Genomic DNA, 23,971 nt, shown 5'->3' with positions numbered 1-23,971 from the left:
TTTATTTTTGAAAAATTGGTACAAAGCTTTACTAAATTTGACCACCACAGAAACATAAACGTGTGCGTGTGTATATGTACACACATCAGTAAATATCGGTTATCGGACATAACAGCAACATATAATATCAGTGCCTCCCTGATACTGACCTGCTGGTCAGAGCTTTGGTCATTGATCCGTTTACTGACTGCTTTATCCGCCTGGTTCTTATGAGTCTGAGCTCTACCTGGTCTCTTCAGTTTCCCTTTCTGCTTTCTCATTGTTCCTTTTTTTTAACCTGACCAGGTAGTTACTTTGCTTTTCAAACCACTTTGTAGTTTGTTTTCTCACTGCTGGTTTCTTGATGGTGTCTGATAGCTTTAGTAATAATAATGTAATTATTATTACTAAAGCTATCAGATACCGTTGATGGTATCTGATAGCTTTAGTTAGCTCAATTAAACGGCTGTTCTTGTTTATTACTGGTGTTTTGATTTGAAATATTCCCAGAGCAGGGAATTGATTGTGTTATGAAGCAGTCTTGCCTTTGCTTTGGTTTTATGACTTTATGATTTGGTTGATTTCTTGGTTTTCCACTTCCTTTTCTAGATAGATTGATTTCTTGACTGCTTTGTCGTTTTCTTTGACCTTGAATGCCTTTAAGACTTTAGTTGACTCTACCATATTTCTGACTGCTCCCTCTGCTGTTTTTGTTTGTAGAAGGTTTTGTTACCTGCCTGCACTCATGACGGGCTGTAGCTCCAGGTTAAACTGATTGTCAGCAGGTGAAAACACGTCTTGGCTCTCTGTCTCCTGTCCAGGTGCGTGTGACTGTCGGGACAACACTGCCGGGTTGAGCTGTGAGCGCTGTAAGGACGGGTTTTACGGCAACGCCACTCAGGGCACGGCGGGCGACTGTCAGCCGTGTCCCTGCCCCCCTGGAGCCACCTGCGCTGTGGTGCATAAAACCAGCGAGGTGGTTTGTACCAACTGTCCCGCTGGAACCACAGGTACCCACACAGCTTTCTGGTCCTGCCAAAAGACCTGAAAATGTTTTCTAAAAATGTTGTTGAGCCATTTTAAGGGTGGCAGTGAAGCTGAGATGCAGAATGTGAACACCTGAGCCCCGCCCTGTGTGCAGGTAAGCGCTGTGAGCTCTGTGACGACGGGTTCTTCGGAGACCCTCTGGGTCAGAACGGGCCGGCCCGGGCCTGCCGCGCCTGTCAGTGCAGCAACAACATCGACCCCAACGCCGTCGGCAACTGCAACCGCGAGACCGGAGAGTGCCTCAAGTGCATCTACAACACCGACGGCTTCTTCTGCGACCGCTGCAAGGCCGGTTTCTACGGCAACGCCCAGGCGTCCAACCCCGACGACAAGTGCAAACGTAAGAACCCGGAGTCAGGATTTACTCAGACCTACTCCAGTTACTGACAATGATCTACTGGTTTAAACAGTTTCAATTAAAGGAGCAGTATACTCAGGTTTTAACATGGTTTGGAGCGGTTCATGGGAGATTCACATCAGACAGTAGAGTTTCATCAGCTGCTTTGATGAATTAGTCTAAAACACTTTTAGCTGTAAAGTCTGACTGAAGGAAGTTAGGTCTGACTTTGTATCTGAATCCTTCTCTTAGGGCTGGATGATAATTCAATAACAATATTTATCGATCGATAGAAAGTTCAAAAGAACAGTTTTCCTTCCATTTTCATCATGTAGGTTAATATTACATCATTACATCCTCCCAGCCAATCACAACCCATACCAAGGAACTAAGCTCCGCCCCTTCATAGAGTTCATGCGTTTTTTTTTACTTTTTAAAAACTTACAGTTTTGGTAAAACGTAGGTTGAATAAAGGGTTTAGTTTGAATTCAGTGTTTGTGTCTTTATCTAAAAATATGTCGCTAAGCAACAGCATAAAATGACCAGAGCTGCACTTTAAATAAAAGTTTAGAATCTGTTGATAATTATCGATCAGCATGATTTTATCCATTTTTCCTACGTCGTCCAGCCCTACCGTCTCTCGTGTCCACCATGGACAGTCAGACATGGTTGATCTCTGTCCCCGTCTCTCTGCACCTCCTCCTCAGCCTGCTCCTGCTCCCCGCTGGGCACCGTGGACCAGCAGACCAGCTGTTCTCAGGTCACCGGCCAGTGTACGTGTCTCCCCAACGTGGCTCAGCGCGACTGCAGCGCCTGCCTGCTGGGATACTTCAACCTGCGGAGCGGCAACGGCTGCGAGCGGTCCGTTTCCTTCACCTCCATTAACCGTTGCTCATCCTGTACCGTACAGCCGTTAACGCAGTCATTAAGTCATTCAAAGATGTCTGTCTGCGTACCTGTCCACAGGTGTGACTGTAATCCCATCGGCTCCACCAGTGGTGAATGTGACATCTTTAGCGGACAGTGCGAGTGCCATCCCGGCGTCACGGGGCTGCACTGCGATCGCTGCGAGGTCAACTTCTTCAGCTTCAGCTCCTCTGGATGCAAACGTGAGAAACAAGACAAGCCGCACTTCATAATGATAATATCATGGAAAGTTTACAAACTGTGATATTAAAGTTCCCGTTGGGTGTCATATCCACAGAGGAGATGCAAAAACCTTTGGTAACACAAAGAACAGGCTTCCAGGCACTGATCCTTGTGGTGCTCCAGTAGAAAAGATGTCCAGGACTGAAGAACATGTTCGGCATGAATAAACTCTCGTCTTGCTGTTTCTTCCCAGCGTGTGACTGTGACCCTGAAGGCTCCCTGTCAGGCCAGTGTAAGGAGGACGGTCGGTGCGAGTGCCGGCCCGGCTTTGTTGGAGCTCGGTGCGACATGTGCGAGGAGAACTACTTCTACAACCGGTCGGTGCCAGGCTGCCAGCAGTGTCCGTCCTGCTACAGCCTGGTCCGGGACAAGGTGGGCAGGAACCCCGCTGAGGGCTTCACTCCCTCACACGGCTCAGCTGGTCTAAAGTGCTGTCTGTGTGTCCAGGTGAACCAGCAGAGACAGAAGCTCCAAGAACTCCAGAGTCTGATAGATAACCTGGGCTCTGGCCAGGATACCGTCAGTGATAAGGCCTTTGAGGAACGACTGAAGGAGGCAGAAAAGGCCATCATGGAGCTGCTGGAGGAGGCTCAGAACAGCAAAGGTAACGCTGAATCCTCTAAAAGCGAGGATTCACAGTCATCACAGCATAGTTAGGCCTGTAAGTTCAAGGTGTGCCGACGAACCACCTGACTGTCCCCACAGATGCAGACCGAGATCTGCTGGAGCGTCTGAAAGGCCTGAACAACACTTTGACCACGCAGTGGAACCGTCTGCAGAGCATCCGCAACACGGTGGACGACACCAGCTCTCAGGCAGACCGAGCCCGCGACAGAGTCCGGGACGCCGAGGGCCTGATTGACCGCGCCCGGCAGGAGCTGGCCAAGGCCAAGGAGGCTGTCAGTAAAGTGGTAGGTGCAGCCGCCACTCTCCCAGCATTCAACGGGACCGTCAAGGCCGGGTAACTGAGCCGACGTTCTTCACAGGACATCAAACCTACCGGCGAGACTGGAGAGCCCAACAACATGACGCTGCTGGCTGAAGAGGCTAGACGCCTCGCCGACAAGTAAGACTCGCTCTAACAAGTCAGACCTGGAGGGAGTCATCAGGGAGACGGCTACCAAAACCCAACATGATGACAGACAGCAGAAGTCTTTTAAAGGGATCCTGACCAAAGTGTTGAATGTTGTTGCCTGCAGGCACAAAATGGACGCCGATCAGATCGAGAAGATCGCCAAAGACGCCAATGACACGTCGACCAAAGCCTACAACCTGCTGCTGAAGACTCTGGATGGAGAGAGCAAGATGGGCGATGAGATTGACAAGCTCAACAAGATGTAGGTCAACCTTTCAGTTTCTGGGTCAGAACCAGGACCAGTCCTCACCGGAGAGTATCTCTGCTGCAGCGTCGTACCGTTGTGGTGCTTTGAATGTCTGTTCAGTTTATACTCTATGTAGCTCACCTTTTTACTTTAAAAAATGTAGGGACTTTAGTCTTTTTATGTCCGTTAGGCGCATGTTTGTTGTAGTTTGTCTGCTGATGGCCGTTTTATTGTGTTTATCCTGCGTCTCTTATGGGTAAAGGCTGTCTAAAGTGTTTTCATATGAGAAATCTGGACTTTAAATGGTCACATGGGGGAAAGATCTGAGGCAACGCGTTTCCAACACATTTAGGACAGACTTTCTGACTTTCTGACCCTACCTGTGGTTCAGGTACAACGACGCAAAAGACAAGGCCAAGGATCTGGAGAAACAGGCCGACAAGGTCCAGGCCGAGGCGGAGGAGGCTGGGGACAAAGCTCTGAAGCTGTTCGCCAACCTGACCAGCCTCCCGCCGTTCGACACCAAGACCCTGGAGGTAAATAATCTTCAGCTAAAAGAAGACGTGAGACTCTAGAAATCACACTTCACCACCATGCTGTTGTTCTCAGGATGAGGCCAAAAAGATAAAGAAAGAGGCGTCGGACCTGGACAATCTGATAGACAAGACAGAACGGGAGTACAACGACCTGCGGGACGACCTCAAGCCAAAAGAGCTGGAGGTCCGGAAGCTGCTGGAGAAAGGAAAGAGCGAGCAGCAGGTGGGTTCAGAGCATGGCCCTGTTATCTGATTCTCCTCTGCATTCAGCCATTAAACCTCCTCCTGCTCCACAGACCGCAGATCAGCTGCTGGCCCGGGTCGACGCCGCCAAAGCTCTCGCCGTGGAGGCGGCAAAGAAGGGCCAGTCGACCTTCAAAGAAGCAGAGAGCATCCTGGAGGACCTCCGAGGTACCGAATGGTCCCGATCCCAGATTTAGTGTTGAGCTTCTTCTGCTCTTCAGGAATTAACATCAGTTACATGGAACTGACAGGAACTGTCAGGGGATGAAACTGCATGAAGCAGTCTCCCTTCAGACTGTTTAACGGAAACGTTTGCATTGCCTTGATATGTCGTTAAGTCTGCCTGCGTTTTGTCAATTAAGGAAAGTGTTTCGTTCTGGTTCTTCCCAAACTTCTCCCAGACTTTGACAAGAGGGTCAACGACAACAAGACGGCAGCAGAGGAAGCCATGAAGAAGATCCCCTACATCAACGCCACCATCATGGCAGCCAACGAGAAGACGCGGCAGGCGGAGGAGGCGCTTGGGAACGCTGCTGCCGACGCTGGAGACGCCAAGAGGAAAGCTGAAGAAGCTGAGAAGATCGCAGGCAATGTCCAAACGGTAAATAGGCAGAACCTGCTGGTTGGCGAGTGGTTTGGTCTCCTCTGTCTACTCACCGTCTCTGACACCGTGTCCCCGCAGAGTTCAGCTAAGACCAAGGAGGACGCAGAGAAGGCTCTGCAGGACACCAGCAAGCTGGAGAAAGACGTGAACAGCATGATGGATCAGCTGAACGAGGCAGAGGAGGAGCTGAAGAGGAAGAAGGATGAGGCCGACAGCGACATGATGATGGCTGCCATGGTACCAACGCATCCGCTGATCTTTGAGGAAGTTTGAGACGGTCTAAAAGAAACTGTTGTTGATGAATTTGGTGGGATCGGTGTGTCCTGCAGGCGTCAGATAATGCGAAGCAGGCCGAGGACAACGCTCGCAAGGCTAAGAGTACGGTGAAGACGGTGCTGAAGATCATCCTGGACCTGATGGATCAGCTGGGTAGGTCTCCCAAAGCAGCTCTACTCCCGCCTAAAGACGCTCACAGCCTAACGCCACGTCTTCTCCGCAGGAAACCTCGACAAAGTGGACCTGAGCAAACTGAACCGGATCGACGAGTCTCTGAAGCGCGCCAAGGACAAGATGGCCGGCAGCGAGCTGGACAAGAAGCTGGCGGATCTGAACGATGTGGCGAGCACGCAGAAGGAGATGATCGACGACTACGAACGGCAGATCCGAGAGATCCGCAGCGACATCGCCAACCTCAACGACATCAAGAACACGTTACCCGAGGGCTGCTTCAACTCGGCGGCGCTGGAGCAACCTTAGCCCCGCCCACCTCCTCCGTACGCCCCGCCCCTTCACTCACATCTAACACTCCGGCAAACTTGCTGACTTGTACCAAAACAGTTCTTGTTCTCAGATTCTTTGCCAACATTTCAGCCGCTCCCAGCATAAAGGCAGCTGCTGGTGACGGCGGCGGCGTTACGATGAACTCCGCGGCGCAGAGACGCCGTGCAGCGAGGTGGACAGACCTCAGAGAGTCAACCAGAACCACAAACCCGACGCGACTGCAGCCACACAGGGAGTTCCCTGGCGCCTCGCCATAATTTTGTCTTCAACATTTCAGAACACGTGAAGGAATTCTCCGATCCTCATCCCGAAGCTACGCTCTCGACACGGACAGCGGGGAAAACGTCTCAAAGCTTCTCCTCTGCAGTATTCACGCCTCCAGCAGGGGGCAGTCTTTGGTAAAGTCAAACAAAAACTCGGCCGCAGGAAGCTGCCAAAGTCCGAGAGACATGAAATCAGAACCTAACTGCTTTTCATTTACAATCTTCCAGAATTTAACCAGAATTTAAGAAGAAGAAGAAACGGCCTTTTTCATCACAGACAGAAGCTCAAAACCTCCCAAGAGCAGCCAAAACGTCCCAGATAATTGAATAAGAGTTTAAAAGCAGCTTCATAATTTCAGCCTCAAACCTGTTTCATCCACACTGAAAAACGTGGAGAAACATTTCAAAGGTTTACTTCAGATGAACTGCAATAGGCCTGCCTAAAATCAAGGTCATAGTCCAGGTCCAGTTTCTATGAATTTACCATTAATATGCTGCACCTTTTACTCGCTCAAATTTATCTTTACCAGCAGTTCTCTGGCTTTCTGAAGGTCTTATAGAGCTTTTCTTTGGATTTATGCTCCAGTTTTAAATGATCTACAGTTTCAAAAGCAGGTTTTAGGCTCGGAGAATTTTCTACCAAGAAACACATTTTCATTTTTAGAGAATAACTAAAATCACCATGATAAGTTTGTGTTAGCTCACTGAGGCTAATAATAGCATTCCAGTCCTCCGAGGTTGTTTTGTTGGTACGCCTTAAATGCACAACCGATGTTAGCATGCTAACAACATGCTAACATGCTAACACCGCCATCAGCACAGGAGACATCCGAACTCTGAATTAGTTAGCATATTAAGATGAACTCAAAACATTTTCTTTAAGATGCTAATGCAAGTTTTAACTTCAACATGCCCACATTTGTTAGTTATTGCTAAAGCTACTACTAGCATAACATTTTCATCAGTATTTACTGCTCAGTTTTAGTAGATAATCATTTATATAAAGAATGAGTTGGCTCATCTACCAACAGTAATTCCAGCGTATAGTTTCCTGGATTTAATAAGTAGTGTCGCTAACAGTAGCCTACTTCTGGTGTCTGTGCTCGAAATACTTGGATTGGTACTGAAAGGGCCTCGAAGTTAGTAAACTTTTAAAGCTCACCTACTGGGCTGGAGTTTGTGCCTCAGTGATACCAAAGTGGCAGAAATAAGTGAATAAACAGAGATGCTATTAAATGGCAATTTTAAAACTTTTTTTCCCTATAAGTAGTGGAAAATGTGTGTTAAAATTCCAGCTATAGTAAAGGAGCATCTCTACTTTCAAGCAGCTTGCTAGTTAGCCTTAGCATGCTAAGCTAGCAGACTCTTGTTGACTCAGGCTGCACAGCTTTTTTTTGGACTGCAAACATTTCTAGAGGACTAAAGAAACCAATAGCATTTTTGTCATGTATAAAAAACTCGTTATAACAGCTGACTTGGGGAAAAAGCAGGAAGTTTATTCAGATGCTTTTCCTGCATAAAACAAAAGCAGTTTGAGCTGCTGATGAGGAGAGACTGGGATGTCTGGGTTTCCCTCCTGGACATGTTGACCCGATCTCAGTGAACGGATTTATTCTGACTCTGGCTGCAATGTGGCTGACAACAAGTTTCACTCAGCGTGTTTCTTAGTGTTGCAGTTAGAGCCTGGATTGGACAGATGTTAGCAGGTTCCAGGGCAGAAGGTAAAATCCCCCAAAGTATAGAGAAAACCCTGAACTTCATAGAGCCTGGAGAACGATCAATCCAGGCACCTTAGCAGAAGGAGAACTAGAACATGTGGGATGAATCAGGCGTTCAGGGACTTCTGTCTGTGGTGGAAACCTGGGATTAGAGAACCTGCACTGAACGTGTTGGGAAACAGCCCAAGCTTCCTGACACCAGATGAAATGCTCTCTAAGGTTGTTTCCTGGTGGATGATGTTGGATCTTTTGTGTGTAACATCAGGTTGTGATCCATGAAATGCCAGCTTTCAGGACTTTGGCAGCTCCTGCCGGCTCATTTCGGCTCTTAAAGGCGGTTCCCGCGCTGCGACGCCTCACGTTTGCCTCCTCTCCACATCCAGACACTATGCAACTTTGTACATTCTGCGTAGCGAGAGTTTTATCTGATACACTGGTGCTAATAATTATTTCAAATGTTCTATTTTTGAGTGAATGTTTTTTATTATTATGAGTTAGAGCGAGGAGTTTATTATGTGTGTAAATAAGTGATTGGCTGAATTTATCCCGAGCAGCCTCATTATGTTTGATCACAATCAATCAACGGAAACCTCTGAAAATATATCCTCTATCATAACGTCTGTGGTATGTTATTATAATTGTTATAATTATTATCTCTGCTTGCTTGTATACAGGGCTGAGAGCTGCTGCCTCACACCGTTACTGTTTGTGTTGATTCTTTGTGGGTTTCCAGGATCTAAACTGAATATCTGGGTTTTTTACCGCTCCACCAGCCAGGACGAGGCAACAAGCGCCCTCATGTGTGGTTTTATTCCCGTTTGTGCCTTAAAGGAGAGCAGCCGGTGCCTCTGCAGTGTCCACGCTCTCACTAAGCGGTCCCAGCTGTTTCAGGGACCCGTCTGTCCTGCAGCCTGTGCAGCTCCCGGCTCTGGGCTCAGTGTTCTAAGTTATACGGCTGGAGCTGCTCAGCCTGCAGGCTTCCTGCCAGGTTCCTGCTCTGATCTCACCTGCCTGTAAACCCAAACCTAACCTCTCAGTAATAAAAACAAACTACTACAGGAGTCGCCTCGTGTCTGAGTCCAGTTTATTTCAGCTGAAATTACGTGCACCTGATGTCTGAGCCCGCTTCCTTCCTCAAACGTCACAAGGACTGCCGTTATCCGGCGTCTGTTATCCAGGTTCTAACCGGGCCTGAACCGGACTGGTTCTAAAGTTCTGACCCAAAGTTTAACAAAGCAGACGTTTACGTTTGTGACGGTAGGATGGAGAAGACAGCCGGCTGGTAGAGGAACCTTCCTGCTGGTTATGGAGAAGTTACCATCCTGCTCTCAGCTGCAGGGCTGGACCAAACAAAGCATATTAATAAAATGGAAGCCCTATCCATCAATACTGATAAAATAATTAAAAACATATATCTTAAGTGGCCATTTTATGCTGTTGCTTAATGGTCTATTTTTCAAAATAAAAAACACTGAATTAAAACACAACTCTTTATTCACCCAACATTTTACCAAAAAGTCTTACATAAAAAAGAACTGTTTGAAGCTTGATGATGGAGCGTTCCTGGTTCTGCGTTGTGATTGGCTGGGAGGATGTAATGATGTAACATTAACCTACATGGCTATAATGCATAAGGAAGGAAAACTGTTATTCTACTGAACTTTTTCTATTGAACCACACGTCTATCTATTGATAAATATCGTTATTGAATCATCGTCCGGTCCTCCTCAGGAGAACCCGGTTCCACTTGGGTCAGAAGTTTTAATCATGGCCCTGAGTTTAGCTCAGCAGCTGCTTTCCTGAAACTGAGGAACTCCAGCCAGCGCCTTGTGTTCCTCAGTAGCATGTTCTCTTGTCTTACCCCTTTTATACAATACACTAAACCGACAGAAATCTGCGTTTCTAAAAACACTTGGGTTTATTTTTCCTGCAATCGGTGAAAAGAAGCTGCAGTAAGCCGTCTTCACCGTCAGCCAGAACTGAACAAGAACTTTAAAACGTCTCGGATCAAACCCGTTTATTCATAACGCGCTGATTCACAGCCGACGTCTCCAGAACCGGTCCAGACCCGGTTCTGTCAGATCCTCCAGTCCGGTTGGTCCAAAGGTTCTAAGGAAACCCAGCAGGTTGCATCAAGTCTCTCCAAGCAGCATTCACTCCTCCTGAAAGAGCGTAGAGCCACAGTGGACAGTCGTCTGCATTGTTGATGGCTTTGCAGCAATCCCTCATACTGAGCATGCATGAAGCGACAGTGGAGAGGAAAACTCCCCTTTAACAGCACAATGTGCTGCGGTCATCAGTCCACAAAGACGTCCTACTGACCCTCAGACTGGATGGTTTAGCGGCGTGCTGAGCATGTGGCATGCGGTGCGTCCTCATGTGGATCTTCATGGCTGTATTTTGTTCTTCATATTTTTCAAGATGTTCTCTGTAAAAACCTTGGTCTAGAAGATGAAAATTGTTCATTTGCACCCACCTCTGCTTTTATTGAGAACCGGGGGCTGTAAAAAATCCTTCAGATGTCATATATATATATATATATATATATATATATATATATATATATATATATATATATATATATATATATATATATATATATATATGGGGGCCCCTGGGCTGACTCCAGCCCAGGGGCCCCCCATCCTCCTAAATCCGGCCCTGGTCGTCCTTCTCCACTTCCTGTTTCACCTGGGTCATAAAACACCAGAACTCAGGAGAACATGATGAGAACACACCAATGGAAACAAGAACAGCTCATAGAACCAGGACCCAGAACACAAGGAGGTCAGAACCTCACCAGAACCTCCTGAACCTCCACTGAATTATAAACCTTAGTTTGATGCTGAACAGAACCAGACCCTGTTAATCAACCCGTCCCGTCTGCAGAACCTGCTGCTGCTCCAACAGAACCTTCTGGACCAGAACCAGAATCTCCTCCGCTTCCTGAGCAGCTGCAGGTCAGACACCTTCCAGCCGAACCGGTCCAGTTCAGACGGACAAAGACCCATCAGCTGGCGCGCTGCTGCCCCCTGCTGGTACCGTCAGAGAACTGGGTCAGAGTTCGGTTGACTCTTGAACTGAACCAGCTCACACTGTGAGGGTTCTGAAGAACTGGACCTTTACTTTAACACATAAAGACTCCTGGGTTAAATAGAAATAATGTTACATTTTACTGTTTTTATCCAAAATGAATGGAAATGAAATGTTACCACGATGACGGCCCTGATTCCCTGAGGGAAAACCAGAGCTGACAGAACCCAGTTCTTAGAACCGGGCTGGCAGAGTCCTCTGGATCGGCACCACAGAACCTCCCAGATCTTTCAGTCCCTCTCAGACAAACCAGAGCTTGGAGCCAGCCTCAGGTTCCCGGGTCTGGGTTAGAACCAGAAGGAATAGGAACTGTTCTGCCCTGTAGCTTTGGACCGGTCCTGCCTGTGAGACGCGAACATTAACACCCAGACCTGCTCCTGCTGTGGGCCGCCGGCCTTTAACCTGCCGCCTGGAGACTGGGTGTAATATTTACAGCTCTTTGATGCAGCTTTTTCTTTTTAGAACGCACCGAATTAAACAGCTGAATATGGAAAAATATCAACAAAAATATGACTAAAGTTCATAAAAATTCCTATAAAAGAGATAAAGACGATTAAAAAAGGATCAGAGTGTTTATATGAATCTGTATGAATAAGATGACCTGAGGACTGTCATTAAAATAACCCTGATAATAATAATAAAATAATAATAATAATAATATTAATAATAATCTTACTACTACAACTACTACTACTACTAATAATAGTGATATTGTCACTATTATTATTATTACTATTATTATTATTATTATTATTATTATTATTATTATTATTATTATTATTAACAGCAATAATATTAATATTAGTTTTATTGTTAATAGTAATTATTTTTATTGCTATTACAATAACAACAATAATAATAATATCAACATTATTATTATTATTAATATTATTATTATTATCGTCATTATTATAATAATAATAATAATAATAATAATAATAATAATAATAATAATAATAATAATAATGTGAGGTTCTCTGCAGGTTTATCTGGTTCTAAGGAGATTCTGCTCCACCTTCATCAGCAAACATGGCCTCAGGTCATGAAAGTCCTCCTCTTCCTCCCGGATCTTCCTGCGCGCTCCCGCGTCGCTCGCAGGTCACGGCGCGCTCCCGCGGCCCTGCGCGGCCCCGCGGAGCGACATCGGCTCAGACCTTCATCCCGCCGGAGACTCTCCGACCTCCGCCTGGATCCCGGACTTCCAGCCGCTCTCTGCGCTCCGCCTGCCGGGCTGCGGGCACCCATTCAGCCGGGAGAGGACAGCAGGTCCCCGGCCAGCTGTTTCCGGAGCTTTGCTGGAAGTTTGAAGCGTTTTTCCCCAGAACTGGAGCCATGAGGCAGAACCGGGCGGAGCGCCGGAGCGCCGCCGGCTGCAGGCGCAGCGGCTAGCGGCCTGGAGGGAGCAGCAGGGCGGCCGGAGCTCCGGAGCCTCCATGCGGCAGCGGAGCCACTTTCTTCCACTTTCTCTCACTCTTCCCGGATTAAGGCGCTCCGCGGGAGGCTCTCCCCCCACAGCAGCAAGTTTTACCGGCGGACCATGGAGCCGGACTCGGTACCGGCAGACCTGGACCTGCAGGGCGGACTGAGCCCGCTGGACCCCCTGCTGGACCGGATCCTGGGGGACGCCGTGTCCCAGCAGCAGGGCTGGCTCCGGGTTTACGGTAAGGAACAGGCCGGTACCGGGCCAGGTCCGCTCCCGCTGGTTCCGAACAGCTGGGCAGCAGGGAGCGGTGACCCCGGGACGGTCCCGGCTCGGTTCTCATGACAGGAAGTCCAAAAATAGAGCCGCTTTGTCCCGGAGCCCAGCTGCAGGATCAGTTTCTGCAGAATACCAGGTCCATGACACATCTGAGCAGAACCACGGGGTTCTGGAGGTGAAGGGAGGCTGTGGTTCTGGGTTCTGGCAGGTTCTAGAACCCAGAACCCAGAACCACAGGCTGCAGGAGTTTCAGTTCCTGGGGGGTTCCCATAAAGTTGAAGGAAGTCAGGAGTTCTTCCAGGTTCTGTCTCAGCCAGGTCCAGAACCAGCTGGTACTGACCCAGAGGTCGGTTCTGACCTGCAGGGCTGGAGCAGCTGGTTCTGCTGGGTTCTGGAGCTGTGGGCCAGCGTTAATTTTTACTTTTAACTAATTTAGAGATCGTTTGGTAACAGTCAGGAACTTTTATCCTCACTTCTCCGTCTCTGGTAACGCATCATCGCTCCGGTTGACTTTTTTCATAAATCCTCTGAAAAGCTCACAGGGAGTCTGGATCTGGGCCAGAACTTTCCTCCAGGGTCTCCAGAACCAGAACCTGAACCTGGAGAGAAGAACCTGTGAAGGAGGAACCAGCTGGGAGTCTGTTACAGCTGGTCATGTGACCTGTGATGTCATCATCTGTGACCTGTGATGTCACAGTCTGTGACCTGTGATGTCATCGTCTACCTGGTCATGTGACCTGTGATGTCACTGTCTGTGACCTGTGATGTCACTGTTCCTGGTCATGTGACCTGTGATGTCATCGTCTGTGACCTGTGATGTCATACAGTGATTCAGGAAACTCCGTCTTTCCACCATCTGTATCTCTGGACCTGCAGGGTTGTGGTTGCTGGTTCCAGTCCTCAGAGGTTCTAGGAGGTTCTAGGTGGTTCTAGGTGGTTCTTACTCCTCCTAGGACCCGTAATGTTGGTTCTCCAGGTTCCTCCTTGAGTGTCTGGAAGGAAGCGTCTGCTTTAATCCCCAGAAACGAGGCAATAATCCAGAAACGAGGCAATAATCCAGAAACGAGGCAATAATCCAGGAAACGAGGCAATAATCCAGGAAACGAGGCAATAATCCAGGAAACGAGGCAATAATCCAGGAAACGAGGCAATAATCCAGGCGCGCTCATTAAGCCGACTGCAGCGCGGCACTTTAACCGTCAGCTGGCGCCGATCCGAGGAAAGTCGGATCAGGAGAGCAGCAGAACATCTGTCAGACACCATCAGAGTGACGGAGATTAACCCTGTAAGCATGTGGGTCAGAGAACATGAAGGTTCTGCCAGAACCCGGGACAGAACTCCCATTTTAAACCTGAACCCAGAGATGACCCGAATGCTGGGACCGGTTCTGAGCCGGTCCACATCTCCTGGCGCCGCCGCAGCAGGGTGTAGAACAGGCAGATCCAGGGGAGCAGAACAGGTTCGGTTCTGGGTCAGAACCGTGTGAGGGTTCTGTGTAGGACCCACGGATCGCTAACCGTTAGCATTTAAGACAAGAACCTGCTCTGTCCAGAACCCCTGCAGTGGTTCTGGTTCTGTAAAGCTCCCTGCTCTCTGAAAGTCCGATCACTGAACAGAACCACCAATCAGCAAAACAATGGTGTGAAGACATTTCTCCACTGATGAATGAATCGGGTCACGAACAGAACCGGTAGCTGGTTCTGTTCGTGTGCTGCTCCAGAGGGATTCTGCTGGTTGGACGTTTTCCCTCATGGTCCAAATGACGGCAGAACTTCCTGGAAAATCTGGACCGGGCTGGGAGCTCGCTTTGTTTGGGCCGGTTCTGATCCATCTGGTTCTGATCCGTCCGGTTCTGATCCGTCTGGTTCTGATCCGTCTGGTTCTGATCCGTCTGCTCCAGTGGCTGCTGGTGAAAATAGGTCTTGGTGGGGCTGGCCAATAAATTTCCCTGCCTAACTCAGTACATGCATTTAAATTAAAAGTCGGAAAATTACTACGATTCCACAATAAGCATTTAATCAGCAGCTTACAGATACATTTAAACATTTACAGCTATATTAGGTCTTATTTTAGAAAGGAACAGTATTAAACACTAAAATTCACTATTTGTCACCAAAGTAGGCATATGCCATACTGTACTGTCATTATCTTCAGCCAAACAGTTTCACAATGACACAATGGGTTTCACAACATAACAGAATTTCAAAATATGTTCAAAATTCTTTCAACATATAAGTTAGCCTAATATTCAAACTCACTCACCACATGACAAAATGTGTCTCATCTCTACGTCACTGCCTGACTGACTGCTAGCTACATTACTTTATGTTAAAACGGCTTGCCATACACCTATATCACTGTGCAGCCAGGGCTATGAGTCCAGGAGCCCCAAAGCCATTCATTTTGCTGATTGGCCAAATATTTATAAATCTTCCCTAGCAACAGTATATGATTGGTTATTTGGCTTCACTTGTGGGGCTCCCTGAGTGACAGCCCTACGGGAGAAATGCTACGTTCTGTTGGTGGAAATGAACTGTTAAATGAGTCAATTAGTAGAAGTGTTTTAATAATTCATATTACATATTGCCACATACTATTAATTAAAAACTGATAATAATACTTTTAAAATCTAAATATATTTTGACTTTTCCCTCCACATCAGGCCCGGTTTCCTGCTCCCTGGTGTCCAAACGGCTGAGCTGAGGCAGCCGGTTCTGATCCGTCTGGTTCTGATCTGTTCTGGCAGTCAGGTGTTCTGATGCGCGCTGCGGTCCGTTCAGGTGGAGAGGCTGAGCACCGGGCCCAAACGGTTGGTTCTGGCTCGGGTTCTTGGCTGGAACCGGATCCTTGATGTTTACAATTTAATGAGCTCACTTCCTGGTTCTGTTCCCAGTCAGTGACTCACAAGGACCGGTCTGTCCTCAGATGAGGTTCCAGCAGGGTCTGCTTGGTCCGGTTCTGACAGACAGGTTATTCTGGCTGGTCTGAATCGGACCAGAACCAGAACTGTTCTGTATTCGCTCAGAGATGGCCCTGTTTGTCCTGTCGGACCGGCGGTTCTGCTGGACAATGCGGGCGGATCAGGGAGGAAATGGAAAGTTCCTCAGGATGTGGACAGGATTTCCCCTCTGAGACAAACATCTCCTCCTGCAGTCTATTTCAGGACAGCAACAGAACCGGACCTCCCTGATTCTGACCCACAGAACTGTCCAGACCTTCGGTTCTGTTCGCTGGGATCCACCAACGGATCCGGATCAGCAGTTCTCCAGGCTGCTAAATGGGCCGGTCTCAGTCCTGGTACCGGACCAGAACAGCGTATACGGTGCCGTGTGTAGAGACGAGTCGGACCTGAACCAGAACCAGGACACGGCTGGGCCCGGCGGGGCCCTATGGGGCCCCAGACCCCCGCAGGTTGCTTCCTGGGTCAGTCAGTCTTAACCCGACCAGGTTGGGACCGTTTGGTCGGACACCAGTGAGTGTTTCCTGAGTGGGTCCAGTGGGTCCAGTGTGGGGCCCCCAGGGGCCTCAGTGGAGCCACAGTGGAGCAGACCTGCTGAACGTCTCAACATAACATCCTGTTTTCAGCCCGGTGGCCTAAATTAGCTCCAGTTCGCTGGATCTGGGTCAACATTACTCACACGCCTAGATTAGTAATCCCGGCTAGTTTGTGTCGTTTTTAGGTTGGTGCTCTAAAAAATTCTTTAAGTGGACCCAAAAAAAGCAGAACATACTGGACCTTAACGAGGGACCCATGTGGGACGATTCTGCAGAGGTGGAACTGCCCTCTGGACCTGTCCACAGGGGCATAAATACGCAAACGTGCCCCATCTGCTATTTTGATGGTGAATATTCCCTGCTTAATTAAGAGATGCTGATCTGATGGGGCCCCTGACAGTGGCCCCTGACAGTGGACCCCATCAGATGTGTTCTTCCTAGAAGGACGCCATCATGGACTAAAAGCTAGGAGCAACCAGTTCAGTGTGGTTCTGTGGGGTGTTGCATTCGGGTCCCACAGCTTTACGCCGGACCCACGGTACCAGGAGATGAACCCAATCCAGGCTGGGGCCCCACCAGGGGACAATAACTCAGTATCAGCATACATCGCACTATAACTTTATTCAGTAAAGGTGATGTGACGTTTCCAATATTTCAAACCAGCAGGAAGTAATCAGGAAGTAATCCCACTACTTCAGAGGCAGGAAGTAATCAGGAAGTAATCCCATTACTTCAGAGGCAGGAGGCCTTGTGTCCAAAGCGGTGAGAGGAAACGTTCTGCAGGGGAAGTGAACCATGTCGGTTCCTCTTCATGTTCTATTCTGAAAGCTTCTCCTTTCCTGGTCTGAACCGTGAGTCGCCTCCATCTGGGTCTGGGTCCGGGTCCAGGTCCAGTTCTGGGTCCAGGTCCGGGTCCAGGTCCAGGTCCAGGTCCAGTTCTGGGTCCGGGTCCAGAGATGAAGCAGCCTTACTGGTCTCAGGTGGTCAGGGTGGACCTCTGCAGTCCACCCTCATGTCCTGTGACATGAAGGTCTGCTAGGAGGCGGACCGGTGTTGGTCTGGAGTTTCAGACTCCATGCGGGGCTCCTGGGGGCCGGTCCCCCCCCCCCCCCCCCCCCCCCCGACGGTGTCCAGATCTGTCCACAGCTATTTTTAGTGTCCACCAGGAAGTGGACGAGTGGACAGAGTGGCGCCTGATAGAACGTCCTCCTGTCCTGCTGATCTGAGGTCAGCTTCCAGTCCAGACAGAAACTGGAGTCACCAGGGGAGGAGGCCCGGCGGAGAACCTGATGATGTCATCAATGACATCATCAGTGACTCAAACAGGAAGTGACTGTGAGACGAGTCAGCTGCTGGACAGAGACGGTGACTACCAGACAGACAGGCTGCTTTCTAGAACCCTAACCTCTAGGAGAACCCGGCCAGAACTTTACAGAACCTCCTTAAGCTTAAAGGTCTCCTATGTGGACGGTACCGCTCACCTTCCTGGACCTGGGAACCTTTGTGGAACCTTTCTGAGAAAACTTTGCTGGACTTAGTGTCAGCTCACTGTTTCTGGATTATTGAGCTAATTTCTTGGTTTTGAAGGAAGCCGTTTCCAAACTCCTGCTTTAGACCGACACATTTTCCCGAGCAGAACCAGAACCTTTGGTGAATGCCGAGCAGAACCAGAACCTTTGGTTAATGACGGGTCCGGTCGGGCTGCCTGTTGGTTCTGGTTCATCTCTGATCTGCTGCAGTAGAACCACAGCCGGTCCAGCCCAGGCCCGGTTCCAGGTTCTGTGTGCCGGCCCGGTCTGCTGTCGGTGCCGGTGATCTAATGGGCTGAATGTTTCCGGGCTCCTGGCCAGGACATGAATGGGATTCCAGCAGCGGGTCCGGCCCGGTCCGGCCCGGCGTGTCGACGTAACCAGAGAGCGGCTCGGAGCCGGCTGAAGCGGATCAATCACAACAGGAACCAGAACCTTTAAACAAACAGCGTTTATGGCCCAACACGCTGTGGTTCCCATGGAGCTTCCAGTAAAAACAGAAGTAGAGCCGGCGCTGGGGGGGGGGGGGGGGGGGGTCTGACTCAGGGATATTTTTACTCTGGTTCCGGGAAATGACCCGGTTCTGCCTGAGGCCCGGTGTGAATAATAACCTAATATGTGGTGTTAAACGGACCGTAGCTGCCGGTTCTGAAGCAGCTTCATCAGAACCGCCATCAGCATCACCGTAAAAAATAAATGATTAAATCTGAAATTACAAAACTGTGAATGAAACGCCTGAGAAGGTGAATTAACGAGTTAAACAAGAACCACAGAACAAGAAAACAACAAGAACCACAGAACAAGAAAACAACAAGAACCACATCTTTAACGTACAGAACATGAATCACTGATGTGGTGAATAATCAGTGAATAAACGTGAGGATAATAAATTAATAAATACCTGGACAGGAATGGAATTAATTTATAAAATAACTGGTGACGCTGCAGACCTACATCTGTGATCGTTTCTAAATACAGTAAAAAGCTTTGTTTAAATCTGATGATAAGATTATTTTATATCATTATAGACCGGTATCCTTACAGTTTACTAAAATACCAGAAAAAGTGTTCAGTAAAAGGCAGAAAACATTCTAACAGACAACATGGTGGTTGGTGCAGTTACCAGAGGAAATTACAGACGGTCCGGATGAAAGGAACCATCAATCAGATAAATAAATAATGTCATAAATAATGAACATCTGACTAAAACAGCTGCAGAGACGGCGTTAACTGGCTGACCGCCTACACGACACAAAGGAAACTAGTTGTAGAAGTAGGTGAATTATTACCAACCAGAATTATTAAATATAATTTATGGGGTCCCACAGGGTCCGTGTTTAATTTAAATTATTAAATGTGTATATAAGTGACATATTGAAAGTATCAAACCTGCTAAAATACATCATGGCATCTCCTGTATTGGAGAAAACATCAAGAACTCAAAGGTGGTGACCACAGAAATAACTAAACTAAAATATTGGTTCAACATGCATGAAGTAGCATTAAATCTAGATTTAACATAAATCACAGTAAGCTGTAAAACGATGGAAGCAGAAGGATCGTTGATCTAGAACGAGTCTCTGACGTCACATTTAGGCCTCAGGTGTGAAACCTGGACCAGGTGTTTCTGCGTGGAGGAGAACCGCCGTTGGTTCTGGAGGCAGATCTATTTCATAAAACTCTCTATAGAACATCTGACCCACTGAGCAATACACCAGCAGCCTGCAGCCTCTACATAATACACTCAGATATATATATACACCGCCATACTGGTAACTTTATATTATCACATCTGTTATTTTCTGATCAGCTTAATCCCTCATGAGGGGTTGCTGGTTCTACCTCCAGCGTTCACTGGGTGAGAGGCGGGGTTCACCTGGACAGGTAACCAGTCTGACAACACAGAGACAAACAACCATTCACACACACACTCACCTAAGGATAATTTAGAGAGACCAGTTAACCTAACAGTCATGTTTATGGACTGTGGGAGGAAGCTGGAGAACCCGGAGAGAACCCACACAAATCTGTTATTTTTTAAATTAAATGTATTCTGGGACCCTGTAAGATTCAAAACTGTACAATTTATGTTGAAAGTAAGGCGAGTTTATCTGTATAGCACATTTCTGTATAAGAGCAAAGTGCTTTACATGATTACAACATAGGAAAATAAAAAGAGAATTAAAGCAAGTAAAAAAGGAAGAAACCGGTAACTTCCAGACAATATTATAGTTATAGGAGTTATAGGAAAATAAAGACATTGTTTTAGGAGCAGCAGAAATCTGTGTGGCGTAGATCTATGGAAAGGATTAAACAAAGTATAAATATTAACCAGCTTAAAAAGGAGCTTATTGGAAGATATGTTGTAAGGATGGGTGCCTGGAAGGCCAAAAATGCTCCTGCTGATATTAATAACATGTAATAATGTGTTATAATGTGTAATAATAACGTGTATTAATAATGTGTATTAATGACGTGTATTAATAACGTGTAACTGTATGTTAGATGATGAGAACGTACGGTTTATCGTGACTTTGAGGGTTTCTTTGCTGTGGAGACATTTAAATGATGGAGGAGGAGATCAGCAGGTCCCTGCATGGAGGAGAGCTGGGTTCTGGAGGTTCTGCTGGGTTCTGCTGGGTTCTGCTGGGTCTGGATGTTCTGCTGGGTTCTGCTGGGTTCTGCTGGGTTCTGCTGGGTTCTGCTGGTGTGGCGGTGGAGAAGGGAACGTGTTCCTGTTCCCAGGTGAGGCTGCAGGTGAGAAACATCTGGATGTGTTCTCTGTGGATAAAGGCGGCAGTCTGGTTCTGTCCTGTTAGAACCCGGTCCTGGTCCTGGTCCGGTTCTGGTTCCTCTGAAGGTGTCTCCTAGGAACCAGTAATCAGCCGGAGGATCCTGATCTGCTCTGACGTGTCAGTGAAGGCGGCGCTGATCCTCTGTGGACCGGACCGGGCCGGCGCCGGTCGGGATGCCTGGATTATCCTGACCGGGTCTGAGCTGTGACCCGGATCAGAACCAGAACATGTGGGTCAGTGAGCGTTCCTCAGCTCCACCTGGTGGAACCGCTCCTCACGTCTCAGAACATCCGTGGTTCTGTCCCGGTTCCAGAACATCTCCTCGGTGCTTGTCTGGATCAGAACCACCTGGAAGCTGCAGGTTCTGCTCGCCAGCTTAGAACAACCCAGCAGGTTCCTCATGGTGCTGCCGTGGATCAGAGGGGTTCCTTTGGTACCGACAGGACAGCGGGCGGTTCTGCTCGGGTTGCCTCCCGGGTCCGGCTGGACTGGGAGGAGAACCCGCCGTAGAACTGCAGGAACATCTGGGGGAACCTGAGGAGAACCTGGACGGTGTTTCTGGGCGTGTCTCCACAGACCCGGTGCCAGGTACTGGATGAACAACGACCCAGAACCAGAACCAGAACCTGGTACCGTCAGCCTGGGGTTCTGTGGAGGTAGATGTGAGGCTAAAGGCTCACAACCAGAACCCAGCGTGGTTCTGTGTCTGGAGAACCAGAACCGTGGCGGATCCTGGAGGCTGCAGTGGAGATAAAGAGACGTCAGGTTCTCAGAGGCCCGGGTTCCTGTTTCAGTCAGAACCAGGCTGGGTTCTGGTTCTGCTGCAGAGGTCCGGGTCTCTGCCGGTTCTGGAGCCGCAGCGCTCCACCTGGGCCCAGGTCGGGTTCTGAGCTGTGAACCGGTTTCCCTCCTGACAGGAAACCTCAGCCTGCTGGTGCGCTGCTTGCTGCCGTCTGATTGGCCGAGGCTCTGACACCAACTTCCTCCCAGGAAGACGCTCTCTCTCTCTCCCTCGCTCGCTCGCTCACTCGCTGACGAACGGCAGCATGACGGCAGCCTGAGCGCTCGGCACCGTCGGGTTTGGACCAGAACCCTGCTGCAGGGCCGGGGTTATGACCCAGCGGGAGCCCGGCTGTGGAACCGGCTGTGGAACCGGCTGTAGAACCGGGCCCAGGCGCTGCTTTCTGAACCCAGCCGTGCGTTCTGGACCATGAGTGGAAGTGGAAGTCCCCCCGCGGGCCCCGAGGCCCCGGCGCCGCCCGCCGCGACCCGCTGGCACCATTACAGAAGAGCCCGGAAGGCGCTGGAGGTCCAGCCCGGTCCGGATCAGCCGCTGGACAGGTACCAGTGGAGAACATCACAGGACCAGAACCCGGAGAGGCCTCACCTGTTGGGCCTGCTGAAAACCAGCACCCTGCCTCGGCCCCGCAGGCAGAACCGGAACCAGGACCCCAACAAGCAGGGCTCCCTGCGCAGGATCGTTCCCTTCTTCCGCTCCGTGTCAGAACCGGGAGCCGGCGGCGCCGAGAGAACCGGGTCGGATGCGGAGCGGCGGGCGCCGTCGGTCAGCAGCTTCATCAGCAGCCTGACACGCAGGATCAGCCGGGTTCTGAGAGAAGAACCCCAACCAGAGTCCGGTAGGCCAGCGGAACCGCTTCATGTTTGTCTGTGTGGGAGAAAAGCTGCTTCCCAGAATAGAACCCGCCCGGTTCTGGTCCACCCGCCCGGTTCTGGTCCACCCGCCTGGTTCTGGTCAACCCGCCTGGTTCTGGTCCACCCGCCCGGTTCTGGTCCACCCGCCTGGTTCTGGTTTACCCCCCCGGTTCTGGTCCACCCGCCTGGTTCTGGTGGTGCCTGCCTTTCAGACCCAAACAAACCAAAGGCTGGTAGTAACAGAACCAGAGGGGCCGGACTTCAGGTTCTGTAAATGTTCTCCATTATTATCCGTCGACACCAACGAAGTGAATTTATCTGTAGAGAAGCTGCTGCTGAGCAGAACCCGCTCAGAACTCGCTCAGAACCCAACGGTCACCATCTGAGGTCGATCATTGGTTTACCCCCCACCCCCAGGCTTTGCTGGTTTCTCTGTTTAGTTCTGGTTCTGGTTCTGATTCTGGTTCTGATTCTGATTCTGGTTCTGGTTCTGGTTCTGGTTCTGATCCAACTCAGAGAACAGCCAACCTTGCTGCGGTCTTCCTTTAACCTCCAACCAGATTCAGCCCAGATGGAGGTTGTGGGTCCAATCAGTGTCTGATGGACGTCCTTGCTCCCTCAGAACCTCCTTGTTCCCTCAGAACCTTGGTCTTCTGGTCTGGGTCCGGTTCTCATTGGGTCCGGTTCTCATTGGGTCCGGTTTGGATCGTAGACGGAGCTCCTTAGTGTTCCACCACAGACTGGAGCAATGACAACTGGACATGAAGTTCTGGTCCAGCTACCGTCTCCTGGTCCGTCCCTCCAGAGACCTTCATGCTCTCTCCTGCAGCCCTCCTGGTGTGTTCAGGTACCGGATAGTGTGGGACGTTGCAGTTTTCTCTCTGCCCTGGCTGGTTGAACTGGACCGGCACACAGTGGGTGTCTCTGCTTCAGGTCTGGAGCCAGAACATGTTCCTGCAGCTCTCTTTGTCCACACCTCAGTGGTGTTTGCCAGCCAGAACAGACCGAGCCGCTTAAATCGGCCCATTGTTCCCCCGCCACGCTCTGCAGGCTGCAAACGCAGCGTAAATCATCGTGTACAGGCAGATCAGACCCAGGGAGAACCTGAAACTCCTCTTCCTCCTCTGGTTGACCTCTGACCTTGGCTCCGAGCTGTGGTGGACCCGGCGGTTTCAGAACGCTACGCTAATCCGTCCTCCCTGCAGCCAGGAGGAGGAACGTCGGTCTGATTGATTTGCTCTGAGCCGGAGGTCATGTGCCGGGGCAGGTCACATGACCTCCTCATGTGACGGTTATCTGCAGGGAGACCCGGTCCCTTCAGCCGGGGAAATGTTTCATCCCAACATAGTCCGACCTGCCCGATCCCCGCGGTTCTGACGCTAATAAACCGCGTCGGGGCTTTGGCGTTAGCTCTGGCTGTGGAGGGAGAAGGTCTGCAGTCACCAAGCTCAGCGTGTAGCTTACAAACATCTTGTTTGTGGTTCTTTACCAAATATAGACGACATTACGCCTGCTGCAGAGCTTTGTGTTGACACCAGAGGAGATAAATAGAAACACTGCCCTCAAAGCTTCTCCTTTCTGACGGTCCTTTAAAGATGTTTTTTAGACTTTCTGTTCACAGTAGATGGTGGTTCCAGGTCTCAGGTCTTTGTCTGCGTGTTGGTGGAAGATTTCCAGCACGTTTTGTGCCGATGTTAGCGTGCTAGCTGTGTTTGCTTTGTATATTCTT

At 49.3% G+C, this 23,971-nt stretch overlaps 2 protein-coding genes across 5 annotated transcripts in view; both read left to right on the top strand.

Annotated features, from left to right (window-relative positions):
• LOC105920027 (laminin, gamma 1) overlaps nt 1-9,042 on the top strand; it is a 49,120-nt gene extending 40,078 nt beyond the window's left edge. Inside the window, exons 13-28 of the mRNA XM_036132879.1 lie at nt 801-989; nt 1,121-1,366; nt 2,071-2,224; nt 2,330-2,472; nt 2,706-2,884; nt 2,960-3,116; nt 3,218-3,423; nt 3,499-3,578; nt 3,712-3,849; nt 4,226-4,370; nt 4,444-4,593; nt 4,667-4,781; nt 5,015-5,214; nt 5,296-5,454; nt 5,547-5,646; nt 5,717-9,042. Coding sequence (XP_035988772.1) covers nt 801-989; nt 1,121-1,366; nt 2,071-2,224; nt 2,330-2,472; nt 2,706-2,884; nt 2,960-3,116; nt 3,218-3,423; nt 3,499-3,578; nt 3,712-3,849; nt 4,226-4,370; nt 4,444-4,593; nt 4,667-4,781; nt 5,015-5,214; nt 5,296-5,454; nt 5,547-5,646; nt 5,717-5,973 — 2,618 coding nt within the window. The 3' untranslated portion in view covers nt 5,974-9,042. The remainder of the gene's footprint in view (nt 1-800; nt 990-1,120; nt 1,367-2,070; nt 2,225-2,329; nt 2,473-2,705; nt 2,885-2,959; nt 3,117-3,217; nt 3,424-3,498; nt 3,579-3,711; nt 3,850-4,225; nt 4,371-4,443; nt 4,594-4,666; nt 4,782-5,014; nt 5,215-5,295; nt 5,455-5,546; nt 5,647-5,716) is intronic.
• A 3,144-nt stretch (nt 9,043-12,186) lies between these two features.
• The window catches only part of rasal2 (RAS protein activator like 2), a 57,714-nt gene continuing 45,929 nt past the window's right edge, over nt 12,187-23,971 (top strand). The window contains exon 1 of one of the 4 annotated variants that reach the window (XM_036132891.1): nt 12,187-12,732. In XM_036132891.1, coding sequence (XP_035988784.1) covers nt 12,609-12,732 — 124 coding nt within the window. In that variant the 5' untranslated portion in view covers nt 12,187-12,608. Of the gene's footprint in view, nt 12,733-21,748; nt 22,227-23,971 lie in introns of those variants that run through there. The other 3 variants (XM_036132890.1, XM_036132889.1, XM_036132888.1) reach the window with 3 other exon arrangements.

Source organism: Fundulus heteroclitus, unplaced genomic scaffold (assembly GCF_011125445.2).
Source record: "Fundulus heteroclitus isolate FHET01 unplaced genomic scaffold, MU-UCD_Fhet_4.1 scaffold_56, whole genome shotgun sequence".
Classification (NCBI taxonomy): domain Eukaryota; kingdom Metazoa; phylum Chordata; class Actinopteri; order Cyprinodontiformes; family Fundulidae; genus Fundulus; species Fundulus heteroclitus.
This window is presented reverse-complemented; position numbering and strand designations above follow the sequence as displayed.